Source organism: Crotalus tigris, unplaced genomic scaffold (genome assembly GCF_016545835.1).
Source record: "Crotalus tigris isolate CLP2741 ecotype Arizona unplaced genomic scaffold, ASM1654583v1 scf7180000024461.2689607, whole genome shotgun sequence".
Classification (NCBI taxonomy): Eukaryota; Metazoa; Chordata; class Lepidosauria; order Squamata; family Viperidae; genus Crotalus; species Crotalus tigris.
The window spans coordinates 1,882,595-1,910,206 of NW_024100631.1; the positions used below are offsets into that span (position 1 = coordinate 1,882,595).

Here is a 27,612-nt window from a genome sequence, read left to right on the forward strand (position 1 = left end):
TCTTCATTTTTCCAATGTTGAGTGAATACAATTCTTGCTGCAGTTAATATATGTAAAATTAAATCTATACACTCTTTCTCATAATTTCCTACAATTATGCCTAACAAAACTTATTCTGGCTTAAACTCTGTATGTTTTTTTAGTCATTTTCTCTAACCATGTATGTATTCTTAACTAGCATCTTTTAGCTTTAGACTAGAGCATGTCCACCAAAGATGGTAATAAGTGCCTGGTTTTTGTTTACACTTCCAACAATTGCTTGATATATTTTTAAACATTTTTGCTAACCTCACGGGTGTTAGATGCCATCTCTAAAACATTTTATATCAATTTTCATTGTACGCTACCGCTTTTGTCATTCACCAGCCCATCTTGACTAGATCTTCACTTTTTTGTAGTTGAGGCCTTTCTGAAAATAGACAGGAAGCTAGAGAGATTTATTCTTTACTCCGAAGCGTTCACTTCATTTTTGGGGGGGGGGGAGGGAATTAATTTTATTATTAAAAAGGATCCCTAAGGAAATAAAGGTAGTTGACTCACAAAAGTTCGTTTAGTGACTGTGTGAAGTTACAACAGCACTGGAAAAAGTGACTTATGCCCGTTTTTCACACTTAACGACCGTTGCAACATCCCCAGGGTCACGTGATCAGGATTCAGATACTTGAATCAGATAACGAGTCACGTTTATGATGGTTGCGGTGTCCCCCCCAGGGATGGTGTGTTTCCCCTTGGGGGACCTTCTGACAAACAAAGTCAACAGGGGAAGCCAGATTCACTTAACAACTGTGTGGCTAATTTAACAGCAGCAGTGTTTCACTTAACGGCTGTGGCAAGAAAGGTCATGAAATGGGACAAAATTCTCTTAACAACTGTCCTGTAGTTGAAAGTCAAGGACCTCCTGTATCTGGAAATCGCAGGCCCTTCAGCCTTACGTCGCTGAAAATGCAGGAAGACCCGATGTCTCTGGTTAGCGACTAACGTTATGGCTTCACCTTCTACCTGTAGGTGCCTACAACGGTGTTCACCCCTCTAGAGTATGGTAGCGTTGGCATCTCAGAAGAAGCAGCTGTCCACCGATATGGTCCAGATAACATAGAGGTAGGCTGTCATCCAGCTTTCTGGTCATCAGAACGATGTAAGCCGTTTGGGGTGGCGCGTCCTACTTGGTGCTTTTTCAGCCTTTGAGGGGAACCACAATTTTAGAAGCTGGTTAGGTGTGATCCAGGAAAAAGGATCTCAGGGTTTGACACTTTTGAGAATGAGCTTATCGCAAGCAAAATGGTGGAATAAGGAAGAACAAGAGAGAGGGGGGGAGAGAGAGAGAAAGAGAGAGGAGGGAGGGAGGAAGGGAGAGAAGAAGGGGGGAGGGAGGGAGAGACCAATTCAGTCTCTGTTATTATTCCCAGTCTCAACGCAAGTAATTTTAGCCTTTGTGATGGAATAACAACTCTCTTTCAGGTGTACCACGCATTTTATAAACCCTTGGAGTTTGTTGTGGCCGAAAGAGATGCTACTCAGTGCTACATAAAAGTAAGTTGGCCTTCCTAAATGTCTCAAAGGACTTACAATCTCTATCAGAAACCCTTGGGGGTCATACAAGGGCTTTAAAAAAAAAAAAAACATCAACAACATAAAACGCTTTTGTTTTTGCTTTTTTCCTGACCCTTCCATCTTCCATCCTCCCCAAGGGAGAACAATATCTTGTGCAAATTCCTTGCACAAGATTTTGAAGATTCTTGTTCTGTTCTGCTTCTGGCCTGCCCTGGCGTAGCCTAGCCTAGCCTAGCTTAGCCTATTCCATTCCATTCCATTCCATTCTTACTATACATTCTGTTCTGTTGTGTTCCATTTCGTTCCATTCCATTCTTATTGTACATTCTATTCTGTTTTGTTCTATTCTATTCTCAATAAAGATTCTATTCTATTCTCAATAAAGATTCTATTCTATTCTATTCTATTCTCAGTAAATATTCTATTCTATTCTCAAAGATTCTATTCTATTCTCAATAAAGATTTCTATTCTATTCTATTCTCAATAATGATTCTATTCTATTCTGTCCTGTTCTCAAAGATTCTATTCTATTCTTAATAAAGATTCTATTCTATTCTATCCTCAGTAAAGATTCTATTCTATTCTCAAAGATTCTATTCTATTCTATTCTCAATAAAGATTCTATTCTATTCTATTCTATTCTATTCTCAATAAAGATTCTATTCTATTCTATTCTATTATCAATAAAGATTCTATTCTATTCTATTCTATTCTCAATAAAGATTCTATTCTATTTTATTTTATTCTATTCTATCCTATCCTATCCTATCCTATCCTATCCTATCCTATCCTATCCTATCCTATCCTATCCTGGCTAGCTGCAAACTCCCTGTTCTTTGTGAATCCTTCGCAGATGGTGTGCCTGCGTGAAAAAGATCAGCGGATCCTGGGTCTTCATTTCATTGGCCCAAGTGCCGGCGAAGTTATTCAAGGCTTCGCTCTTGGAATCAAGTAAGTTTAAAGAAGGCTAGCCTCACAGCCTAGCCTCCCCCCAGCTGCCTTGTTTCTTAAACCTGCCCTTTGAAGTCTCTCCAAGATAATGAAAAAAATCACGATTGCCATTTTAGCCGGACTAAACCATATCCAGTGTTTGGGTTTTCTTTTATGTTCCTATTTCCTCTAGTTTGATGAAAACTACGGCATCCTTTATTAATAAAAGCGCAGCTTAGGAACGGACGTGTCAGCTTTTGGTTTTTATGTTTACGAAATAGGTTTCTTGGCAAAACCTGCATTTTTTGATCCCTTCCCTGTTCTGCAAAAAAAAAATATATATGAAAAATTAGCTTTGCAGTCCAGCTGCTGCTGACTCTTCAAAGTGTAACGAAGGGGGAAGGGGTTTCCTGTTATGTGTTTCCCCCCCTCCCCATTCTCGGGATAATAAATGATCATTCAGAAGCTTTTCTTTAAAAGAGAGAGGACTAAAACCTTGTTTTGATTATGTTTCTCTTTTAACAAAGAGAGAATCATGAGAGCTTTGGAGGGGGGGGTGGAATCAGGATTTCTTTTCCCTCTTCAGATGTTTCCCTATTATTTTTTTGGTCCATGGTCTTCTAGTCCCTGCCCAAAAGACTGAATAAAGTTACTTGAAAACTTTAGATTGGCTATCATTCCATTCATTTTTGCTGTGTTGTGTGTTTCTGTATGCCTTGCTTGTTCTTGCCAACCCTGACGTCTGATGTTTGGCCAGAATAGATCTTAAAAAATGAAAATAGATCATGGGATGTAGACCATGGCTGACATGACGAAAGAAGAGAAGAAATAGGGGTGACCTGAAAGCTGTCTTCCAGCTGTCACAGAGAACGGGAGGTTGACCTCTTCTCTAGAGCATCTGAGGACAAGAGAAGAAGTAACAGATGGGAACTTATCAAAGAGGGATCCTACCCAGAACTAAGGAGAAATTTCCCAACAGTGAGAACCATCAGTGGAACAGCTTGCCTCTAGAAGTTGTGGATGCTCCATCCCTGGAAGTTCTCAAGAAGAGGTTGGACAGCCATTTGTCTGAAATGATCTAGGACCAGGGTGGTGAACCTATGGCACGGGTGCCAGAGGCAGCACCCAGAGCCCTTTCTGTGGGCACGCGCGCCATCGTCCCAGTCCTAGGCCTTCAGCTGGGTTTTATAAAACCTTTTCACTTTAGGCCTCCGCCGCCGTGTACAAAAAATAAAAAAAAAGGTTCAATCCATCAGTCAATTTCAACTTCTCATGGGAAAAAAAAAGATCTGGCAAAGTTGGAATTGATTGATTGAACTTTTTAGTCCCACCCAGTCTGCCGTTATCACCGCAGCCATGCCCACCCAATGGGCCACACCCACCCAATGGGCCACGCCCACCCGGCACCCGACGATGCATAAGTGGGTTTTGGGTTGCTGTTTGGGCACTTGGTCTCTAAAAGGTTCGCCATCACTGATATAAGATCTCCTGCCTTAAACAGGAGGGTTGACTAGAAGACCTTCAGCAGTTGTGGGTGCTCCATCACTGGAGGCTTTTGAGTGGATGGTCATTTATCCAGAATAGTAGAGGGTCTCTTGCTTGAGCAGAGGGCTGGACTAGAAGACCTCCAAGGTCCCTTCCAGTCCTATTAGAATGTTCTATATAGATCTCTTTCCCTCCCGATTCTGAACCAATATGGTCAACCCTGGAATATGGTGGACTTTCCTACTGAAGGAAGGTAAGATAAAGTAAGATAAGATAAGATAAGATAATCTTTATTGTCATTTTTTTACTGTGGGCACAACGGCACACGTCAAAAAATGAAATGTAGTTGCCGGCTCTCAAAGTGAAACACATACATGACACACACCTAAACATACCATATACAACATAGGTATAGACCCACACCCCTACATATACATAGCAAATAAATATTAAATACTGTCCATCTTGAATATATAACGGAAGGAGTTAATTCTGGAGAAAAGTGACCGGGATAGGAACAGACTCTACCAGACTGAGCATAAAGATTCCTTGGTTTTTTTCATTTTCTTCTCTTCTCCACTGTCTTCTGCAGATGCGGTGCTACCTATTCTCAAATGATGCAGACCGTTGGGATCCACCCAACCTGTGCTGAAGAAGTGAGTAAGTTACACATTACGAAAAGGTCAGGCTTAGATCCGACCGTCACGGGCTGCTGAGGTTAAGCACCATCCCTGGTTCACCATGCAAAACATGCTGGGCAGAAACTTCCAGAAGAGAAAGAAGGAGCAGATCAACACCTAAAGGTCCATTGTTTCAATTCTAAAACATCAGTAAGTATAAACTAAAAATAATAATAATTAAAAAAAACTATATATCCCCCTATTGTTAATAGTGAAGATGTACCAACCCAAGTAAATATTCCTTGTTTTTCTTCCAAAGTGGAAAGAATCAATGCAGGGGGTCTCGCCTGAACAACCGTAATTGACCCCAAAATTTCTGCTGCTGCTAAGCAAAACATTTGTTAAGTGAATTTTGCCCCATTTTACAACTTTTCTTGCCACCGTTGTTAAGTGAATCCAGCTTCCCCTTCGACTTTGCTTGTCGGATGGTCGCAAAAGGGGACTCTGCGACCGTCATAAATGTGAGTCAGTTGCCCCGCATCTGAATTCTGATCCCGTGACCACAACGGTCGTAAGTGTGAAAAACGGTCGTAAGTCGCTTTTTCCAGTGCCGTTGTAACGGTCACTAAATGAACTGTTGCAAGATGACGCCTGATTATAGAAGACGTGTTTTTTTCCCCCACCACAAATTGTTTCTTATTTTCGCCTCAACCAGAAGGTGGAGATGCTGGCTAAGAGATTAGCCCAGGAGTGAAATGATATCAAATGATAATAAAATGGGCCGGATGGCTAGGAAAATGCCGATAAATGGCCATCTACGGTGATTTCTATTGTTAGCGATTGGATCAGGATAACCCTGCCTTAGTGTTTATTTCCAGTACAAATAAAAAGATATCTGGACACCACAAAATGTGTACCACTTTATACTGCACTAGTGAGGCCACACTTGGAAAAACGGCACACAGTTCCTGTCACTACAATCCCAAAATAGGTTGAGACTCTAGAAAGAGTGCAGAGAAGAGCAACAAAGGTGATTAGGAGAGGCTAAACCACACAATGAACAATTGTGGGAAATAGGTGTGCCAATCCGCTGCAGGTAGTGGCTTGACAGTCTAGGTTTAAAAACTTTCAGTTTTAGAAGACTAACTCATAAATTGGGCTGCAGTACTCAAAGCTGAGAACATGGAGCTAAGGAGTTGATGAAAACCAGTAAGTTGATAGATGGGATTGTAGATAGGAAGGAGAGGATGTAGGCTAGATTCATGTATCTTGATAGGTCAAGGGTCTCCAAACTTGGCCCTTTGATGGACTTCCTGGCTGAGGGATTCTGGGAGTTGAAGTCCACAATTCATCAAAGGGCCAAGTTTGAAAAGCCCTGATCTAGGTTTAAAAGCTCTCAGTTTTAGAAGACTAACTCATTAATTGGGCTGCACTACTCAAAGCTGAGAACACGGAGCTAAGGAGTTGATGAAAACCAGTAAGTTGATAGATGGGATTGTAGATAGGAAGGAGAGGATGTAGCCTAGATTCATGTATCTTGATTGGTGGTTTGGGTTCTGCAATTAGCCAGTGTCTCTGAAAAGAACTACATTCCCTCTGTCCAAGTCTCCCATTGAAGTCAGTATCCTTATGCTGCCAATATTTATTTCTGTGGTTTTAGACTCGCGAGACCAACTCCAGCGAAAGCCTGCCTGCAAACCGATCCCATTTCTGGAACATTCGCTCTTCCTGTTTATTTCACGGGACGGAGACATCTAGATGGATGCTGGTGAGCTGGAACTAGGTGCCAAAGCAGGAGCAGATCCACTGCTTTTTTGAGAAGTTCTGCCTTGCATTTTCCAGGGATGGTGTGGTTTTTTTTTTTGTTTGTTTGTTTGTTTTGCCACGACAACTTCAAGCAGCCTCGTGTCCATGCCAAAAAACCAACCAATGTTGCGAGAGATTTCCCGGGCGTGCAGATATTTGTGCGTTTGAGGAACACACTCAAAGTCACGGGACGCCGGCTGATGACGGCTTGTGTATAAATCCACTCAGCGGGGTACACAGGCCTGATGCTTGCTGGTGCCTTGTTGAGCAGAAAGAAATTACGTTGGGATGGACAGTAGGCAATTTCATAGAGGGATTAAAAAAAAAATACCTTTTTGCTGAATTTTGTAGAGGCAGTGGTTCATTCAGGAGAAAGCCTCGGCTTATGATCACAATGGAGGCTAAAATTTCTGTTGCTAAGCAAGATGATTGTTAAGTGAGTTTTGCCCCATTTTACGACCTTTCTCGCTACGGCCGTTACTAAATTAAGTAAAGCAACACACAGTCTCCTGGGGATTGGCCCAAAGCCATCCACCCAGCTTTCATGATTAAGGTGGAACTAGAACTCCCAGCCTCCTGGTTATGGGCCCAAAGTCCCCCAGCTGTTTTTTGTGCCTAAGGCGGGACTAGAATTCAGGGTCTCTCTGTTTCTAGCCCTAGCACCTTAACCACTAGGCGCAGCTGGCTCTATGATAGATCGATATAAACTAGATTTGTCCCTTTCATCCGTTTTCTATCATCTCTCTCTTCGCCCACCATTTTGGTTGCAAACTTTTCAGCAGTCAACAACGAGAAGTCTTCAGGAAAAGAACACTTGGAGGCACTGTTTGAAAAACACGCTCCCCCACGCCCACCCCTCCGGGTGACAACCGGGATAGAACTTGATGTAATTACTTCATCAAGTCTGAAAACCTGTCTGCCAGATGTCAGGGAGTTAGTTGTGGCTCTATTGTGCCCGACTTAAGTCGACATTGTCAGCTATTATTCCTCTTAATCCCCCAACATCATGGTTTAATGATGGGCCGTTGGAGATGTCCCCTTCCGCGCCTCTTTGTGGCTTATGTTCACCCCTGGGCTGCAGGCAACAGGAGCAGTAGATGGCGTAGCGGCGTTCGGTGTTCGGCTGAGCTGTCTTTATTCTCGCAGACAGGTTGTCCTCGACTTTGCAGCAGTTGTTTAGTGACCGTTCATAGTTAACGACAGTATTGAAAAATGAATTCCCCAGACAGCATGGAATTGAGGTCCATGCATCTTAATGTTGCCAAGTTTGAAGTACACAGATCTAATCCCACACAGTAATTATATTTATCTCTGTCTGTCTGTATCTATCTATCATCTCTGTGTGTCTCTATCTCTAGCTACCTACGTACCTATCTATCTATCATCTCTGTCTGTATCTCTATCTACCTACATATCTATCTATCTATCTATCTATCTATCTATCTATCTATCTATCTATCTATCTATCTATCATCTCTGTGTGTCTCTATCTCTACCTACCTACCTACCTATCCATTCATCTACCAATCATCTCTGTGTGTCTATCATCTCTGTCTGTCTATCTATCTATCTATCTATCTATCTATCTATCTATCTATCTATCTACCTACCTACCTACCTACCTACCTCTCTATCTATCCATTCATCTACCAATCATCTCTGTGTGTCTATCATCTCTGTCTGTCTGTCTGTCTATCTATCTATCTATCTACCTACCTACCTACCTCTCTATCTATCTATCCATTCATCTACCAATCATCTCTGTGTGTCTATCATCTCTGTCTGTCTGTCTATCTATCTATCTATCTATCTATCTATCTATCTATCTATCTATCTATCTACCTACCTACCTACCTACCTACCTACCTCTCTATCTATCTATCCATTCATCTACCAATCATCTCTGTGTGTCTATCATCTCTGTCTGTCTATCTATCTATCTATCTATCTATCTATCTATCTATCTATCTATCTATCTATCTACCTACCTACCTACCTACCTACCTACCTACCTACCTACCTACCTCTCTATCTATCTATCCATTCATCTACCAATCATCTCTGTGTGTCTATCATCTCTATCTACCTACCTACCTATCTATCTATCCCTTTCCTATCTATCTATATATCTACCTATCTATCTATCTATCTATCTATCTATCTATCTATCCATTCCTCTACCAATCATCTCTGTGTCTGTCTGTCTGTCTGTCTATCTATCTATCTATGTATCCCTATCCATCCATCCATCCATGGTGGTTTGGAAACCAGAAAAAGAAAGATTTGCAACCCAAAACTCCGTTATCTCATTTTTGCAGCCTTGCAAATCACACCCAGCACGGAGTGGGGGTTGTTTTTTCCCTCCCCTCTATTGTTTTTTAGCTAGTTGTGCTTCCCCCCCCCCCAAAAAAAAAGTCACGGTGAAGAGAAAAGAAAAACCTCTGCATTTCCTTCCTCTGTGGAGCTGCCATTTCCCCCTCCTCTCCTTTGCAAACCTGCCAAAGTTAGCGAGAAAAGTTCCAGATGGGATTTGCAGTCATATTTAAATTCCTAAGAATCCCCCTCATCACCTTAGCCAGGGCAGGCAGTCTTGTAGGACCGTTCAGACATAAAATAATAGGCTTGGAAGGGACCTTGGAGGTCTTCTAGTCTAACCCCTTGTCCAAGCAGGAAACCTTATACCATTTTAGATGAATGGCTGTCCAGTCTCTTCTTGAAAACCTCCAGTGATGGAGCGCCCAAAACCTCTGGAGGCAAGCTGTTCCACTGATTCATTGTTTTCATTTTCAGGAAATTTCTCCTTAATTCAAAATTGGATCTTTAACAATCAGATTCAGCTGTAGTTTCAGTTCCATACAGTATTAACCTTATGAACTCTAAAACTTCCTCTTTCTGTTATGTATTCAAGGTGGACAGTGATTAATATTTATATGTTATTTATATGTAAGGATGTAGGTTTATACATATGTTGTATATAGCATGTTTAAAGTTGTGTTATGTGTGTGTACACTTTGAGAGCAAGGAACTAAATCTCATTTTTAATGTGTGCCAGTGTGCCCACAGTAAAAAATGACAATAAAGGTTATCTATCTATCTATCTATCTATCTATCTATCTATCTATCTATCTATCTACCTACCTACCTACCTATCTTTCTTTCTCCATCTATCTGTCTGTCTGTCCATCTATCCGTCCGTCCATCCATCCCTCCATCCATCCTAGCTAGCTATCTGACAAGTTGAAACAGAGAGGCATGTAGCTGCCCATGTCTCTCTCTCTCTCTCTCTCTCTCTCTCTCTCTCTCTCTCTCTCTCTCTCTCTCATATCTATCTATCTATCTTTATATCTATCTATCTATCTATCTATCTATCTATCTATCTATCTATCTATCTATCTATCTATCTATCATCTTTCACCCATTACTTCTTCTCCTGCCCTCAGAAGCTTTGGAGAATTGGTTGACCCTCTCTTCTCTTTGACAGCCCTTCAGATATTGGAAGACATCTGTCATGTCACCCCTAGTCCTTCTCTTTGTTAGATTAGACATACCTAGGTCCCCTCAATCATTCATCAATGCGATTTAGCCTCCAGACTCCTTACCACTGTTGTGGCTGTCCTATGGACATTCTTCTAGTTGACCTTGATTCAATGAACAGGCATCTTTAGAGAAATATAGTCATCATCAATGAGGATCTAATCCTTGCTTACCCTTTGGTGACCCTTCAGCTTGGCCACTTCTGGGGACGGCTTCCTTCTGCCTTATTATTATTGGTCTGGCTTTTGTGTCACTTTCAGGAAAATCAGGGCAGTGTGTCGCACAATAGGAGCTAATCTAAGCAAGAGAAGCCTTCTCCAGTGCACCATTAGTGTAGCTTTGAGGAAGCTGTCGAGACTTCGGGAGACTTTTCAGAAATAGCTGAAAGCTTCCGTGGGACTGGGAGGAGGGAAGCCCACAAATCGACACATCAGTTTGCCTGTCATCGTGTTTTATTTTTCTTCCAACATTGACTAATGACGTGTTTCCTCTGAGTTCCTTCTTGGATCATCTGTGGCTGTTTATGGTCTCCTGCCTCCTTGTCTCCTGTCTCAGCTGGCTGCCCCAAAGACTAGATCTTTGAGTGACTTCACTCCTCCTTACCTTGGCCCGAATGGATCTGTCATTCTGTCTACTTCCCACACGAGCTGGTAACCTTGAGGCGCACAATGAGTTTGTGATTTCCTTTGCTTTACCTCGTTGAGATAAGAAAATTGCCTTGGTGGCTGAACTTGTGAAAACAGGACCTTGCGATTTGTACTTAACAAGGAGTCCTCCCTTTTTAATTTTGAGTAGAGGCCAAGTTGCTTTGTCTCAACAAAAACGTGCATCATGCATTCCCTGGTCAGATCAGGGTCAGTCGAAGTCTCCTTGCAGTGGTCAACTCTTCCAAGATTTAATGCTTGTTCATCAACGGAGGCCCCCAGATGTTGAGTTCTTCAACATTTTCATGATCATTTCATTCCAGCGTAGCAGAAGTCAGAACGCCATGTTTCCTAATCTCAGGAAAAAATCCTACAGCTTCCTTCCTTCCTTCCTTCCTTCCTTCCTTCCTTCCTTCCTTCCTTCCTTCCTTCCTCCAATCCTTCCTTCCTTCCCCCCTCCCTCCAATCCTTTCTTCCCCTCCCTCCAATCCTTCCTTCCTTCCTTCCTTCCTCCAATCCTTCTTTCCTTCCTTCCTTCCCCCCTCCCTCCAATCCTTTCTTCCCCTCCCTCCAATCCTTCCTTCCTTCCTTCCTTTCTTCCTCCCTCCCTCCCATAAAGTCTCTTTTGAATTAAATCAATTTTTTTCTCAGTTCGTCACTAGAGAATCTCTTCATTAGAGTCCGCTTTCCTAGATAGAGCCCCATCAGGCTAAATTCAGCTTCTAGTGCCTTTATGACTAATATGTGTAGTCTGTAATCCGGAGACTGACAGCTCCTTTCCCAATGAAAACATTTCATGAAAAGGCATGTGAGCTTTTAATAAAAGGCGCTGCTAATTCCCTTCTGGTTCGTCCTAGGCTACTTTCCACCTACACTCCCCACTGCTAGATTGCCATCTTTAACTGCTACTTTCTTCCTACAACCCCTATCACAGTGGATCTTAAATTGAAGATAATCACCTCCCAAGGGGGTAATTTGACAATATCCGTGTGTGTGTGTGTGTGTGTGTGTGTGTGTGTGTGTGTGTGTGTGTGTGTTAATGGAGCAATTTGTAACTGCTTGTTTCTGAATTGATGTAAAGGCACAGTGGGAAAGACCTAAGGAGATGGGGTGAAGAGCCAACGGGGGACCAGACAGATAAGAGATAACATAGCCCTCAGCTGCATAATGGGCAGGGTAAGAGACTTGGAAGGAACCCTCCCTAGTTTTTCGTGGCGTGAGAATTGTACTTGCAAGTTTCAGTCGAAGTCGCTTTGCAGTAAAGTGGAAAGCTTATCTGATCACGGTTCTTTCGCTGTCTGCTTTATAGCCTGAGACACTAAAGATCGTTCGTTAGATCAGAGGTTCCCAACCTTTTGGGCACCAGGGACCGGTTCCGTGGAGAGAAGTTTTTCTGCGGACCGGAGGGGGCGTGGTTTTGTGTGCTGCCTGCATCCCACGGATGGGGCTTTGCTTGTTTGTGCGGACCGGTTGCTGGCATGCTGCGGACCGGTAGCGCTCCATGGACCAAAGGTTGGGGACCCCTGCATTAGATAGCTCTGGGCTATGATGTCTCTTATCTGACTGGTCTCTTGGCAGCGTCTCTTCTCCTCCTGTCTCCAAGATCTTTCTCACAGGCCGTTGTAGTTGAAGATCCCGTTTGAGACAGCTGAGGGTGTGTAAAACAACACATTCTGTGGGATTTGGGGGTAATACCAGAGTTGAAAAGGGACCTTGGAGGTCTTCTAGTCCAACCCCCTGCTCAAACAAGAGACCTATATGATTGGACAGGATAGACTGTAGGAGGAGAGAGATGCTGTAACCGCAGAGTAAGAAGTAAATTTATAATTGTATTTACAGCTGCTGTAAATATTTATAGCTTCTTCGTATCTTTTTTCTTTCTGTGCTTGTTTTCCTTTTGTTCCCCCCCCCCCTTCTTGCTCTTTGAGCTTTCTCTTTGATTTCTTTCTTTGTCTTTTCCTTTTCTTCCTCTATAGGGGTTCGAATTAGTTTTTAATCTGCCTTTTAAAAAAAATTAATAAAAATGATCTAGAAACATATATAAATTAAGCATTAGCACAAGGGCGAAAACAGCCCTTGGTTTTTAATACAAAGTCTGAACAACTTGACGTATACAATACAGAATTTAAAACATCCCGAACAATACAGATGGCAAAGAAATTTTAAAATAAGATCACTTCATCTGTCATTAAAGGGCATTTATTCTTTCGGCAAGATTAGGGTGAGAAAAAAAACAAACAGCGAGTATTTTTTTTTCTCTCCTCTTTAATTACCAGCCTTCAGCAAGGCAGAGAAGATACTCAATGTATAAAAAGAGGCAACATTTACCCAAAGATTTTTTTTTAATTAGGCTGTTATTCTTGTGTGTTTGTATGTGTGTGTGTGTGTGCATGTTTGTGTAGAGACCCTGCTAATCTTTGGCCTAGATTTTGCTGATCTCAGCTAGACTTAATCACTGTTTATTGGCCAATGGCCAAAGAAATAATAATGCCACTAGGTGACATATTGGCAGAGATTTTCACAGACTGCAGTTATGACAGCTTTTAGATAAGAAACACATCCTCCGCTCTGTCATATTAGGGCGGAATCGGGCAACCGGTGCCAAATTAGTCACCTTAAAAATGTCTGGTTTTTTTCTTCTTGCGTTTTAGAACTGTCTTTTTCGTGGCTGTTGACATGAACACGGAGAAGAGAGACGTAGGGCACCAATAAAGGTAGACTGTTTGTAGCTCAGGGTTGAAATGAGGGGTCCTGGGTGCTCTCTGAGCTTGCCTGTTTTCTTGCAGACGTTTCATGACCCAAACTAGGTAACATCATCAGTGCTAGAAGGGGGTGGAATTTATGGAGAGGAGGGAGGGAGGGAGGGAGGGAGGGAGGGAGGGAGGAAGGAAGGAAGGACTATGAGGTCCTTGGTGCTCTCTGAGCTTGCCTGCTTTCTTGCGGACGTTTCATGACCCAAACTAGGCAACATCATCAGGGCTAGAACGGGGTGGAATTTATGGAGAGGAGGAGGGAGGGAGGGAGGGAGGGAGGGAGGGAGGGAGGAAGGAAGGAAGGAAGGAAGGAAGGAAGGAAGGAAGGAAGGAAGGAAGGAAGGAAAAGGAAAAGGAAGGACTATGAGGTCCTTGGTGCTCTCTGAGCTTGGTGGTTTTCTTGCAGACGTTTCATTACCCAACTAAGTAACATCATCAGTGCTAGAAGGGAGTGGAATTTACGGAGAGGAGGAGGGAGGGAGGAAGGAAGGACTATGAAGTTCTAGGTACCCTCTGAGCTTGTTTGTTTTCTTGTAGATGTTTCATGACCCAACTAGGTAACATCATCAGTGCTAGAAGGGAGTGGGGTTTGCACTGATGATGTTACCTAGTTGGGTCATGAAACATCTTCAAGAAAGCAGCCAAGCTCAGAGAGCACCAAGGACCTCACGCCTCCTCCTCTTCCTCCTCCTCCTCCTCCTCTTCCTCAGTGACCCCAGGACACTGCAGCCGTCATAAATATGAGCCAGTTGACAAGCATCCGAATTTTGATCGCCGCAGAGATGCTGCAACGGTTGTATGAAAAACGGTCCTAGGTCACTTTTTTTCAGTCCCGTTGTAACTTTTGAACAGTCACTAAATGAACGGTTGTACAATGAGCACGACCTGTAAAGCAAAAGCAGGAGGAAAAAAAAATGAATACGGCGGTTTGCAAGGATGTGTGACGTTTGTACCGTTTCAAAAGACTCTGCAGAATAAGGGCCCTTGGTTCAAATCTAACCCAAACTGCCTTTGACCACGATTCAAGTGACGATATACAACCTTGCTCTTCTCGGGAACTAAGCTGTGGTTTTGGAAAGGGAAAAGAAGTTAATACAGTACCTGAATCAGGGCTTTGGACTCATTTTAAAACCAGTGATGGATTTGCTACTGACGCTGGAACTTTTTAATTTCAAGTTCAGCGTTCCCTTTCATTTCGTAAACCCAGCAATGGCCTACAAGAGAAAACTCCCACGTTCCTTCTCAAATATTTCCGTCCTTTTATGAGGATGGCCTTGACCAGGCCGCTGATAGTGTTGTCTACATTTTCCCTTCTTCTGTTAGGATATCAGAAACTCCTTTGGCATGTGCCGAGATTCCACCATCAGGGTCAAGTCACCTGCCTCTCCTCAGTTGTAAATCAAGGGCCTCCATCTGCCGTAAATCTCATCACTGTGTCTTGAAGAGCAGTTCTGCCAACCGGCATTCTGGGTTATGGTTCTCATGCTGTGGCTGCAAAAATCAGGCAGGAAAAGATTTTTTAAAATATATATATATATATTTATTGCTGCGAACTAGAGATTACTTGGGAGTTTTCAGCCTAGATATGGTTCTCCTATTAAGGATATTGTTTCAAACTCAGTCTTTTGAAGAGATTAATATCCTGAATCTCAGAGAGATGGGCAGTTAAGAAATATGAGATAGACAGGATAGAGAGAGAGACAGACAGACAGACACGGACGGACGGACGGACGGATGGATGGATGGATAGAGGATAGAGATAGATTGATAGATGATAGAGATGATAGATAGAAATAGAGACAGATTAATAGATGATAGATATGATAGATAGATAGATAGATAGATAGATAGATAGATAGATAGATAGATAGATAGATAGATAGATAGATATAGAGACAGACACGGACGGACGGACGAATGGATGGATAGATGATAGAGATTGAGATAGATAGAAATAGATAGATAGATAGATAGATAGATAGATAGATAGATAGATAGATAGATAGATAGATAGATAGATATAAAATGATATATGGATAGACAGATATAGAGAGATGATAAAGATGGATAAAGATAGATAAATAGAGGGTGGGGGAGAGGTAGATACGTTTTTCAAACTTGGCAGTTTTTAAGATAGGTGGAGTTCACCTGCCAAGGAATTCTGGGAGTAGAAGTCTACCTGTCTTAAAGCATACTGGGGGATGCTGGGAGTGGAAGTCAACCCATCTTAAAATGGCCAAGTTTGAAAAACCTTGCCTTAAATCATACTGAAGTTTCCTTTGGTTGAATGAATCCGCTAGTGAATGTACCCACTGCGGTTTAAAGGTCCTTGATTTCGCGCTTCCTGCCCCATGTCAGCTGTGGGTTATTCAACTAAACAGAGCATAATTTGGCATGGCAAGGAGCCCTGATAATGGATTGGGGGCAACTGGCTTTGCCAGTTGCCGGCTTGTGAAACTTGACCATCACATTCCTCCACCTCCGATCTAACGTTTTGGGTGTCGGTTGAAGAGGTTGGAAAATTCTCCATAGCCCCAGAACGCAGGACGAGGAAGCAACGAATGGAAACTAATTAAGGAGAGAACCAACCTAGAACTAAGGAGAAATTAATTAGTCAAACAACTCGCCTGCAGAAGTTGTGGGTGCTCCAACACTGGAGATTTTCAAGTAGAGACTGGACATCCATTTGTCTGAAATGGTATAGGGTTTCCTGCCCGAGCAGGGGGCTGGACTAGAAGACCTCCCAGGTCCCTTCCAACTCTGTTATTCTGTTTTAGAGCAAAATTCATTTCATGACTCTCCCACTGCTAAACCCCTCTCCTTTTTACAAACGGTGTGCTCCTCCTTAGCCAGTGATTCAAAAAATCTTGCCCTGCTGCCTGCTCCTGCCTCCAGTGCTTCTGGTAGGGTTGTCAAATACCTGTGCCATTACAGAGCAAGACAAATATGCTTGCTGTTTAATTTAGCTTTACCTGGGGAGTGGGCCTGAGCCAAGCTGTCTTAGGCTTGATGTGGATTTAATCCACACTCTCTAAAGAGGTTTAAGGCACTCCAGTTTCAGCTAATCCAGAAACCTAACCCCAAATCTTTTGAAACCTTTCACGGGCCACCAGGGCAATAGGCAAAGGGAAGTTCCTTCCACGTTAAAGTTATGAAAAGGACACCGTGTGCTTTTCGGACTAAAAGCTTTACTCCGTCCCCAATAAAGAAGATTTATTTTGCAGCCAGTCCGAGGATTTTGCTGACAATCTCTTTGTCCGTGACAAGCTCGCCTTGTCTTGGAGGTGGGCGAAGAAGAGAAGAAAATGAAATATTTTTTTTCTGAAAAGGGACCAGGGTGGCAGGAAACAAACGACAACAAACCAACAATGAAGTAAGGTGTCCAGACACTGTAAGCAACATTTTACCTGCGAAACTGTGTCTTTTATAGATTTTATTGATTCTTCCAACTGTCCACAAGATATCAGAGGGGTCTTTAGCTACGATTCTTAATACAGGTAGTTCTTACAACCACAACTGAGCCATAAAGTATATCTTGCTAAACCAAGAGAGTTAACTGAGTTTTGCCCCATTTTACAACCAGTGTTAAGTGAATTGCTGCAGTTTTAGTTTAGTAACATGGTTGTTAAGTGAAGCTGGCCTCCCCATTGGCTTTGCTTGTCAGAAGGGTGCAAAAGAGGATCACGTGACCCGCGGACATTGCAACTGTCATAAATATGAGTAGTTAACAATGATTTGAATTTTGATCCCGTGACCACAGGGATGCTGCAACTGTCGTAGGTGTGAAAAATGGTCATAAGTCACTTTTTCCAGTGCTGCTGTTACTTTGAACAGTCACTAAATGAATGGTTGTAAGTTGAGAACTATCTGTAGTGGTAATTTACAGGTGGGGGGGGGGAAGGAAAAACGTGACTAGAGATATACTGAAAGTCCTGGCAGCAACTGTAAAAATAAAAATATAACTTGGGATGCAAATAATTTACTAGATGTTTTGGTCTTACAAATAACCAAGACCAACGAACCAATGAGCAATTGCATGAACGAAAGCAAAAATATGAAATTATTTGCAACAAAGGAGTATGTTTGTGGGTATCGTGAACCGGTGCTCTGAATATGATTATTGATTCAGAAAGAAATCACTTGTAGGAGCTGAGGAGTTTGAATCAAGTTTTGCAGCTTTGGCTTCTTTTCAGAAACCAGCCAGAGCAGCCACGTTGGCTGGGGATGATGGGAGATTGTGGGTCAGCATGTTTTGGAGAGGAGCGAGTTAATCGTGTTACAGGTTGAATGCAGGAAATGATAGAAGAAGAAGGTTAGATAAGATAAGATAAGATAAGATAAGCTTTATTGTCATTTTTTTTTTACTTTGGGCAGAACGAAATTTAGTTGCCCGCTCTCAAAGTGAGACATATACACGACACACACCTAAACATACTATGTACAACATATGTATAGACCCACACCCCTACATGAAGAAGAAGGGGAAGAAGAAGTAGTAGTTGGAAGGGACCTTGGAGGTCATCTAGTCCAACCCCCTAAATCTGAATGCAAAGCAATCCAAACTCCAAACTTCTTAAGCCTGATGTGTTGGAACTACTGCAATTCTCAGCTTGTACATTCGTCCAGCAGATGCAGCCCTCTGCATCCGCCTGGGAACATCCTGGACTACAAACCCCATCAGTCTTCAACTGCTTTCAGCTACAAGCCCCATACCCGGGAGGATACTCTGCATCAACTCAGCGCGTTGAATTTCAACGGCCCCTGGGTCGATTGACCCATCCCCAGCAAACCCCAGGGATGGGGACGATGGGAAGAGGAGTAGTCTACCTAGCATCCCCTTGCAGGGCGCCAGGTCGGAGACCTTCAAGAAGCCCTTCCAGCTGGCGCATGCGTCATAGAAGGGGAAAAAAAAAACCGCAGCGCCGGGAAGCCGCCGCCGCTACCACGTGACGCGACTCGCCGCTCTGGCCCTTCGGCGCTCGGCAAGCCAACCTGAGCGCTGTTGCCGGGCGAGCCTGGGCAGACATCGCTGGGAGAGCGCCGGAGGATCGATTCGCCCATGCGTGTTTGCTTGCCGGTGTCAAGGCGGGAGAGAAGCTCAGGTGGGGGGAGCCGGGGGGGGGGGAATGGGGGTCTGTTTCCTGGATAAGGGGGTGCATTAAACCGGCCTTTCGCTGCACGGCTAAGGACGGGGGGGGTAATGGTGCAACGAGAGGGGAATACAGTAATTTTTCATCTTTTTTCCCCCAGAGTATTCAGTCGTTTCAGGTCCCCTTCCGCACAAAGCAGGTTTGGAGAGCGAGTAGCTTTGAAAGCTGTTCTCTCTGCCTCCCTTCCTCCTTCCTTCTTTCTCTCCCTCTCCTTCCTTGCTCCCTCCTCCTCTTCCCTTCCTTCCTCTCTCCCTCCCTTCTTTCTCTCTCCCTCTCCTTCTTTCCCTTCTTTCCTCCTTCCTTCCTCCCTCCCCCTCCTACCCTTCCCTCCCTTCTTCCTCCCTCTCCTTCCTTTTCCCTTCCTTCCCTCCCTCCTTCCTCCCTCCTCTCCCCCTCCTTCTCTTCCCTTCCTTCCCTCCCTCCTCCCTCTCCCTCCCTCCTCCCTCTCTTCCTCCTTCCTCTCCCCCTCCTTCCTTCTTTTCCCTGCTCCCTTCCCTTTCCCCCTCCCTCTCCTTCCTTCCTCCCTCCCTCCTTCCTCTCTCCTTCCTCTCTCCCTCCCTCCTCCCTTCTCTCTCCCTCCTTCCCTTCCTTCCCTCCCTCCTCTCTCCCTTCTTCCTCCCTCCCTCTCTTTCCCTCCTTCTCTTCCCTTCCTTCCCTCCCTCCTCCCTCTCTTCCTTCTTCCTCTCCCCCTCCTTCCTTCTTTTCCCTGCTCCCTTCCCTTTCCCCCTCCCTCTCCTTCCTTCCTCCCTCCCTCCTTCCTCTCTCCTTCCTCTCTCCCTCCCTCCTCCCTTCTCTCTCCCTCCTTCCCTTCCTTCCCTCCCTCCTCCCCTCCCTCCTCTCTCCCTTCTTCCTCCCTCCCTCTCTCTCCCTCCTTCTCTTCCCTTCCTTCCCTCCCTCCTCCCTCTCTTCCTTCTTCCTCTCCCCCTCCTTCCTTCTTTTCCCTGCTCCCTTCCCTTTCCCCCTCCCTCTCCTTCCTTCCTCCCTCCCTCCTTCCTCTCTCCTTCCTCTCTCCCTCCCTCCTCCCTTCTCTCTCCCTCCTTCCCTTCCTTCCCTCCCTCCTCTCTCCCTTCTTCCTCCCTCCCTCTCTTTCCCTCCTTCTCTTCCCTTCCTTCCCTCCCTCCTCCCTCTCTTCCTTCTTCCTCTCCCCCTCCTTCCTTCTTTTCCCTGCTCCCTTCCCTTTCCCCCTCCCTCTCCTTCCTTCCTCCCTCCCTCCTTCCTCTCTCCTTCCTCTCTCCCTCCCTCCTCCCTTCTCTCTCCCTCCTTCCCTTCCTTCCCTCCCTCCTCCCCTCCCTCCTCTCTCCCTTCTTCCTCCCTCCCTCTCTCTCCCTCCTTCTCTTCCCTTCCTTCCCTCCCTCCTCCCTCTCTTCCTTCTTCCTCTCCCCCTCCTTCCTTCTTTTCCCTGCTCCCTTCCCTTTCCCCCTCCCTCTCCTTCCTTCCTCCCTCCCTCCTTCCTCTCTCCTTCCTCTCTCCCTCCCTCCTCCCTTCTCTCCCTCCTTCCCTTCCTTCCCTCCCTCCTCCCCTCCCTCCTCCTCCCTTCCTTCCCCTCCCCCCTGGGTTCCTCTCTCCTTCCTTCCTCCCTTTCTTTTTCCCCTCCCTCCCCCTCCTCCCTCCCTCACCAGATAGCTTCAGGTCCGAATAGCAGAACTAACCTTTCTCACCAATGTTAAAAGCTTGGCCCAGTTTAATGCAACCAAAATATTTTCCCAACCACATTCAGACAAACAATAATATTGGTAATTTGTATCCCTGTTCACTGATGTGTTTTGCAGACTCTGTTACAGACCTGAAATTTGCTACAGGGACCCCTTTGGGGTCATCTGTGATTGTGTTTGAATTTTAACTCATTTGAACCGATTCCCTTTGTGAGTGGTTTTAGGACTTGTCCTGATGCTCTGCAGGCTCTCCTGTGCCCTCCTTGGCTCTTTGCGTAGCTTTCGGAAAAGAGAGTTGCTAAATATGACAAAGAAGGTTGCAAATACAGGCCACCCTCAGCCTAGGACCACATTTGAGCCCACAATTTCTGTTGTTAAGTGAGACCTTGGCTAAGTGAGTTTTGCCCCCTTTTACAACGTTTCCTGCCACCGCTGTTAAATGAATCACTGCCGTTGATAAGTTAGTAACACGGTTGTTAAGTGAATCTGGTCCCCCCCCCCGTGGACTTTGCTTGTCAGAATCTCGCAAAAGGCGATCAAATGAGCAACGGTCATAAGTGAGTCAGTTGCCAAGCCTCTGAATGATGATGGGGATGCTAGAAAAGTCGTAAAGTGTGAGAAACGATCATAAGTCACTTTTTCTCAGTGCTGGGCTAACTTTGAATGTTACTAAATGAACTGTGGTAAGTCAAAGGACTGCCTATATCAGCGGTTCTCAACCTATGGGTCGCGACCCCATTTGGGGTCGATCGACCATTTCACGGGGGTTGCCAAGCAAGGCTGTCCGCCATTTTTTCCCCTTTTCCGGCGGGTGCCTTACCTCCCTTGGGCTGGGCCAGCTGGTGGTCGGCCTGCTCCATCTCTGCCGCTTGCCAGCTACGTCTCGGCCGGCGCAGGGGGGGGCACCACGCATGCGCGGCGCTCCCGGGCAGGGAAAGTCCTCGACTTAACGACCGGTTGAGTAATCCTCGACTTATGACCGGTTTAGTCCTTGACTTACGACCAGTTTAGTCCTCGACGTACGACCGGTTGGGGGGTTGCAGCATTAAAAAGGTTGAGAACCACTGGCCTATATTAACAAGCCGGAGGTTGCCTACGTCTTGCTGAAAAGTTCTGCCTTGCTGAAATAGAGGAATTATTTTATTATCTTTTTTTCCCCCCCTCCATCACAACTTCAGAAATGCCAGATGCATCTACCAGCAATAGCTGAAGGCTGCATTTCTCCCCCCCCCCCCTCTCTCTCTCTCTCTGCCTTCAACACTACTTAGGAGATATTTGTAATAGGATCGCACAGATGCATTCCAGGGCAAATCCCTTTGAGGGATTCCCACTGTAGCAGAACCACCAAAATACCTTAAAAAGTTGAGTCCTTGAACTCCAGCCAAATCTCATAAAGACGTAATTCATCCATAAGCATGCAGGAGCCCCTTCTCTCCCTAGGAACACACTTTTGACCACCAAAGTGACGATTGCTACCAAGGCAATTAACCATTTGTGTAAAATAACCACCTTATCTGAAAGAAAAACAGTGCTTTTCCACATCAAAAATGCAAATGAGTTAAGTTTTCCTTTCTCTGTTATTTTTTTTTCGCTAAAGGAGCGAAACTGCTAGAGAATTAAGCTTTGGGAGAGAATTCTGGCACATAGAGGAGCCATAGAGGGGGGGGGAGGCAGCTGAGATTGATGTCGATCACCTTGATGAGAGATGAAGGTGGTGATTTTTAAGAATTAACAGCCTAAAAGTTGGGTTAGAACTGGAGTGATTTGAGTTCCATATTCCCATTTGGGCATAAAGTATGTTGGATGTCCTTGGATCAGGTGGACTGGTCTGATCTGGTTACTGCAGTAGATGTATGGTCTGGTCTGATTCCTGGAGTAGATGTATGGTCTGGTCTGGTTTCTGGAGTAGATGTATGGTCTGGTCTGGTTCCTGCAATAGATGTATGGTCTGATCTGGTTCCTGGAGTAGGTGTATGGTCTGGTCTGGTTCCTGGACCACATGTACAGATTGCTCTAATCTGCCCTGCTACTGGTTTGGGGGGCAACAGTGTGAATTGTGATGCTACTTAGTTGAGTCATGAAATGTCTGCAAGAAACAGCAAAGCTCAGAGACCACCAGGGACCCTTCATTTGAAACTATAACTATGCTTTGATTGAAGCCACAGTAACAATATTTCATCCTTTCCATCATTAATAATAATCTTTAAGAACAAAGCAATGACAGTTATCACTCTTTGATAATTACTGAAATAATGAAACAGGACCGTTACAGGACAAACTTTTGATTGTGCATAATTGTTTTATCATGATTATTATTTTTGATGCCAATGGTATCCCGTAGCCAACAGAGGGCACTCGAGATGGTGAATTAGAGTCTTAGACCTAGTTGTTTTAGTCATGGTTGCTTGACACGAGAACAATAATCATCCTTGGCTAGCTTCACACAAAGAGCGACCCCATCCTAGGCAAACATCTATTTGTGTAGAGTTCCAGAAAAAGAAATCAGTAGTATACAGATAGTCCTCAACGTATGGCTACAGTTGAGCCCAAGATTTTGGTTGCCAAGCAAGACATTTGTTAAGTGAATTTTTGCGCCATTTACAACCTTTCGTGCGATAGTTTTTAAGGGAATCCCTGCAGCGGGCTGGACTAGATGACCTCCAAGGTCCCTTCCAACTTTATTATTATTATTATTATTATTAGTTGTAAAGTTGGTAACACAGTTGTTAAGTGAATCTTGACTTTGCTTGTCAGAAGATTGCAAAAGTGCATCACGGGATGATGAGATGCTGCAATCGTCGTAAAGATGAGTCAGTGGCCAAGCGTCCGAATTTTCATCGCGTGACCCTGGGGCTGCTGCAACCCGTTGTGTGAAAAAAACGGTCACAAGTCCTTTCAAACTTAAATTGGTCACTAAATGGACTGGACAATTAACAAAGACTGCTTGTAATTGAGGGTGGATGCTTCATGAAAAAGACTCGGCACTTTCCATTGGATTTTCAACCCCCAGGTTGATTATTTCGGTGCAAGCCTCGATCCCTGCCAATGTTATTCTTGTACAAAATGTTGTGTGTGTGTGTGTGTGTGTGTTTTCTTAGCCAGAATACAATACCGAGGTTAATTTTGTGGTTTTCTTCTCCTGTTGCATAACGTGGGTGTGGATGTGACTATTTCTCTGGAATTCCCGCACGAGGGATCCGTATCTTTTGAAGCCGGGGATGCTACAATGACTGCCTGAATCCTTTTCAAAGGCAGATACAGAGAGCAGATTGAATGAAATTGAAGGTCGCCACAGCCTGGGAAGCGTTGAAAGATACCCAGCCATGATACTCTTTCTGATTTAATAATGCCAATGAGAAGCTGGCCCTCTCTAATAATTAGGACTAATTACGGAAGAGGTGTTGACAGATGGGCTAAGAAGAAACAAACTGCCTTTATCCCGTAGCTTAGAGTCAGATTACTGAGACTGCCTTTATCTGTTTCTCGGAAAACAGACACTTCAATCAAAGGCGAACAGAGTTCCTGACAATATTCAGGATTCGGGGATGGAAGCTATGAAATAAGTCTTTGATTCAGAAAGGACGCCCATTAATCCCCCTTTTCGTCGATTGTCCTATCTGGCGGTGTGGGCGTTTGTGTATTATTTTTATTTTATTTTATTTTAAATTTGACTTGCAGATGGAGAATTTGATTCGGGATTTTTGGAGGCAGCTCTTTTCTTGCCCGGGGACAATAGACGTTCCTGTCCCTTCTCGGCCTTGTTCGTGGCCGACATTGCAAAGGGCGGCGTGGGGGAAGGTTGTGTCGAGAGCTTTGGTGTTTTTGCAATAGTGGCGAATATCTGTGGAGGATGAGGGTGAAGATCTGTTCTCCTAGCTTGGTGAGTTGGTTTCCAAACGTTTCGTTACCAGGCTAGGTGACACCTTCAACGCCGCTGGAGATGTTACTTAGACTGGTAAGGAAATGTTTGGGAACCAACCCAGAAGCTCAGAGAACGGACCTCCACCCTCAACGTTGTGTGTCTTTTGTAGCGTGAGGGAAATGACCCGGATGCTGGCCGTTCAGGGAACATGAGAACTCGAGTGTTAGAAGGAGGCTAGCGGCAAGGGTCGCACAGAAACGCAAAGCACAATCGTTCATTTAGAGGAAAAAAATTAGGATGCAAGCATTCATTGTAGCCTCCAATGAAGTTCCCCGTACATCAGGGCTCTTCAAACTTGGCCCTTGTATGACTTGTGGGCTTCAACTCCCAGAATTCCTCGTGCCTAGGTGAGGAATTCTGGGAGTTGACATTCACAAGTCACAAAAGGGCCCAGTTTGAAGACCCCTGCCTTACATCAATCTGGTGAATGACATTTTTTCCCATCACTCTTCTGAACACCTAATTCTTACAGTTCTCTCTAATGTCCATGTGTATTTACCATGTAGTATGGCTGTACTATTATTATCATCATTATCATCTTTATCTTTCTTAACTCTTCCCTTTTACTGGTTAATCACCTCTTAATGGTGATTCTCCAAAGCGCCTGAAGGCAGGACAAGAAGCAATGGATGGAAACGAGTCAAGAAGAAAAGCAACCTAGAACTAAGGAGGAATTTCCTAATCATGAGGACAGTTAATTAGTGGAATGGGTTGGCTCCAGAAATTGTGGGTGCTCCATCACTGGAGGTCTTTAAGAAGAGACTGGACAACCATTTGTCTGAAATGGTATAGGGTTTCCTGCCTGAGCAGGGGTTGGACTAGCAGACCTCCAAGGTCCCTTCCAGCTCTCCTATTTTGTTACTTTATTGTTATCATTATTCTGTCGCTTTGCATGTACACTGAGAGCCTCTGCATTGGAGACAAATTCCTTCGGTGCATGATTATACTTGGCCAAATGAAGCATTCAATTCAATTGAGTTGAGTTGCATTGATTGGGTTGGGTTGGATTGAGATGAGTTGAGTTGAGTAGGGATGAGTTGAGTTGCATTGATTGGATTGAGTTGGATTGAGATGAGTTGAGTAGGGTTGAGTTGAGTTGAGTTGCATTGATTGGATTGGGTTGGATTGAGTTGAGTTGGGTAGGGTTGGGTTGGGTTGGGTTGAGTTAATCTAGTTAGCTCTTGCTTATTTACAACTTTTTAATGACATACTTGCCTGGAGTGTGATCATTTTAATGCAAAGTATGTTCTCATTTGAAGTTTTGAAATGCTTTTTTAAGGCATGCTTCAATTTAAAGTGGTGTGGAATGTCTGTCGTGTATCATGTTTGATCGCCCCAGGGAGAGGAAAGGAAAGTAACAGAACAGACAAATAAATAAATGAAGTGTTGAAATTTGGTGAGTTGGGTTGTTGTGCAATTGAACTGCAATCAGCTTGCCGTTTTTCTGGTGGGATGCCAGAAGAATTCTATAAACTTAGACCAAGGCTACATTAATTAAAGAGTAATTAGAAAGGAATAAATCGAGTAATCGGGAGGGGGGGGAAAGTTTGTCATGAGAAGAATATTTGTCTAAGATTAATTAAGTTTCAGAGGAAGAGCAGCTTCAAATTGCTGAAAATTACGGAGCCTTTAATTGCAGCTCAGCCCTAATTAATTTCAGATAGTGTAACAACTTGATGCATAGCAACGCCTGTCATTTCCCCTTGGCTGGCACAAAGAAAGCCAGGGAGGGGATCCACCTCTTCTCTCCAAGGAGTTTATTTCAGGAAACGTCTGCTAAAATGACTGGAAGGTGTTTAATTAAACCTTTGCTGTCTTAAAGATATTAGCTAGATCTCACTTGTGGATATAAGAGGCTTCTTCCTAATATATTTTCACTCTTAATTAAGGGGGGGGGGTTGGGCTTCCTAATTTCTAGCTGACAGATGACTGCATGGCTGAATGGGAAAAGTTGTTGGTTTTTTAAATCACTTTTTCACGGTTTGTTGGCTTGTCAATTTTCGGGTAAGATTGCCGTGTTTCTCAAGGGTGCCCGTGCAAAATCCTTCCTAAACTTGGACAGCTGCAAAGGGACCCACACACAACTTTCCCCTGTTTCACCCCAGTATACTTGATGCATTCTTTAATTTTTAGGGTTTCCTGCCTGAGCAAGGGGTTGGACTAGAAGACCTCCAAGGTCCCTTCCAACTCTTCTCTCCTCTCCTCTCCTCTCCTCTCCTCTCCTCTCCTCTTCCATTGATTCTATTCCATATTTTCTATTCTATTCTATTCTATTCCATTCCATTCTATTCTATTCTATTCTATTCTATTCCATTCCATTCCATTCTATTCTATTCTATTCCATTCCATTCCATTCCATTCCATTCCATTCTACTCTATTCTATTCTATTCTATTCTATCCTACTCTACGCTATGCTACTCTACCCTACCCTATCCTACCCTACCCTACCCTACCCTACCCTACCCTACCCTACCCTACTCTACTCTACTCTACTCTACTCTATTCTATTCTATTCTATTCTATTCTATTTCTACTCTTTCCATATTCTATTTCTACTCTTTCCATATTCTATTCTATTCTACTCTACTCTACTCTATTCTATTCTATCCTACTCTACGCTATGCTACTCTACCCTACCCTACTCTACCCTGCCCTATTCTGTTCTGTTCTGTTCTATTCTATTCTATTCTATTCTATTCTATTCTATTCTATTCTATTAAGTTATAACTACCAGTAGTAGCCAGCACGGTTTTGTTAAAAACAGATCATGCCCAACCAATCTTATTCCATTCTTGGACAGAGATGACTGCATGAAATTCTCTTGGTTGCAAACGGCCAGAGATAATGCGGTCATCACTGTTTTTCTAAATCTGATCCTCCTATTTCACACATACGCCCGACTTCCCTTAAGCTGAGGTGCATTCCTGGAGAACTGGAGAGAAAGAGGAGGGCAAACAAAAGTTTCTGGTGTTGATTTTACGCCAGCTTCAGTTGCTTTGTGCTTGTGTTTTATCGGAGGAATTTACGACTTGGTGCAATAGGACAGCTGTCTGTTCCTCCTTTGTTTTTTTTTTTTTGCAAAGTTGAGCTGGTGGCGCACTGCAAAGGAACGTCTCTTTGGCTTCAGCTGTTTTTTCATGCTTCATTTTAATGTTTTAATGTCTTTTACAGCGAAGGCTTTAAAGGCTTTTTCCCTTCCCCTCAATTCTTTCTGCCTTTACATCACCATTTTTTTTTCCCCTGAATGCCTTCTATGTTTTGCCCAGCCTTTGAAAAGTTATTTTCTATTCCTGGGCTGGGGAAGGTCTCATACACAGCTGAGAACTGAAGGCAACTCTGTCCGATGGTTGGAAAGGGGAAGAAAATAAAAAAAAACCACACACACACATACACACACACACACCACTTTTGACACCTTGAGAATATTAGAATGATGAATGTTTATGTTACTCTATGGGTTGTTCATATTGATTAATAGCTCTCTCTCTCTCTCTCTCTTTTTCTTTTCCCGGTGACTCGTCTATATAAATGGCAATGAGATCCATATGCTTCGCTCGGCGTCC

At 43.9% G+C, this 27,612-nt stretch overlaps 2 protein-coding genes across 7 annotated transcripts in view; both read left to right on the forward strand.

Moving 5' to 3' along the window:
* TXNRD2 (thioredoxin reductase 2) overlaps window positions 1-6,736 on the forward strand; it is a 29,767-nt gene extending 23,031 nt beyond the window's left edge. For 3 of the 4 annotated variants that reach the window (XM_039332321.1, XM_039332318.1, XM_039332319.1), the window contains exons 14-18: window positions 1,006-1,098; window positions 1,459-1,530; window positions 2,406-2,503; window positions 4,560-4,797; window positions 6,248-6,736. In XM_039332321.1, coding sequence (XP_039188255.1) covers window positions 1,006-1,098; window positions 1,459-1,530; window positions 2,406-2,503; window positions 4,560-4,683 — 387 coding nt within the window. In that variant the 3' untranslated portion in view covers window positions 4,684-4,797; window positions 6,248-6,736. Of the gene's footprint in view, window positions 1-1,005; window positions 1,099-1,458; window positions 1,531-1,688; window positions 1,872-2,405; window positions 2,504-4,559; window positions 4,798-6,247 lie in introns of those variants that run through there. The other variant, XM_039332320.1, reaches the window with a different exon arrangement.
* The window catches only part of GNB1L (G protein subunit beta 1 like), a 40,168-nt gene continuing 18,812 nt past the window's right edge, over window positions 6,257-27,612 (forward strand). The window contains exons 1-2 of one of the 3 annotated variants that reach the window (XM_039332324.1): window positions 6,283-6,355; window positions 13,223-13,285. Coding sequence is in view for 1 of the 3 variants with exons in the window: in XM_039332322.1 (XP_039188256.1) it covers window positions 6,350-6,355 (6 nt within the window). In the remaining 2 variants the exon portion in view is untranslated. Of the gene's footprint in view, window positions 6,356-13,222; window positions 13,286-18,368; window positions 18,427-27,612 lie in introns of those variants that run through there. The other 2 variants (XM_039332322.1, XM_039332323.1) reach the window with 2 other exon arrangements.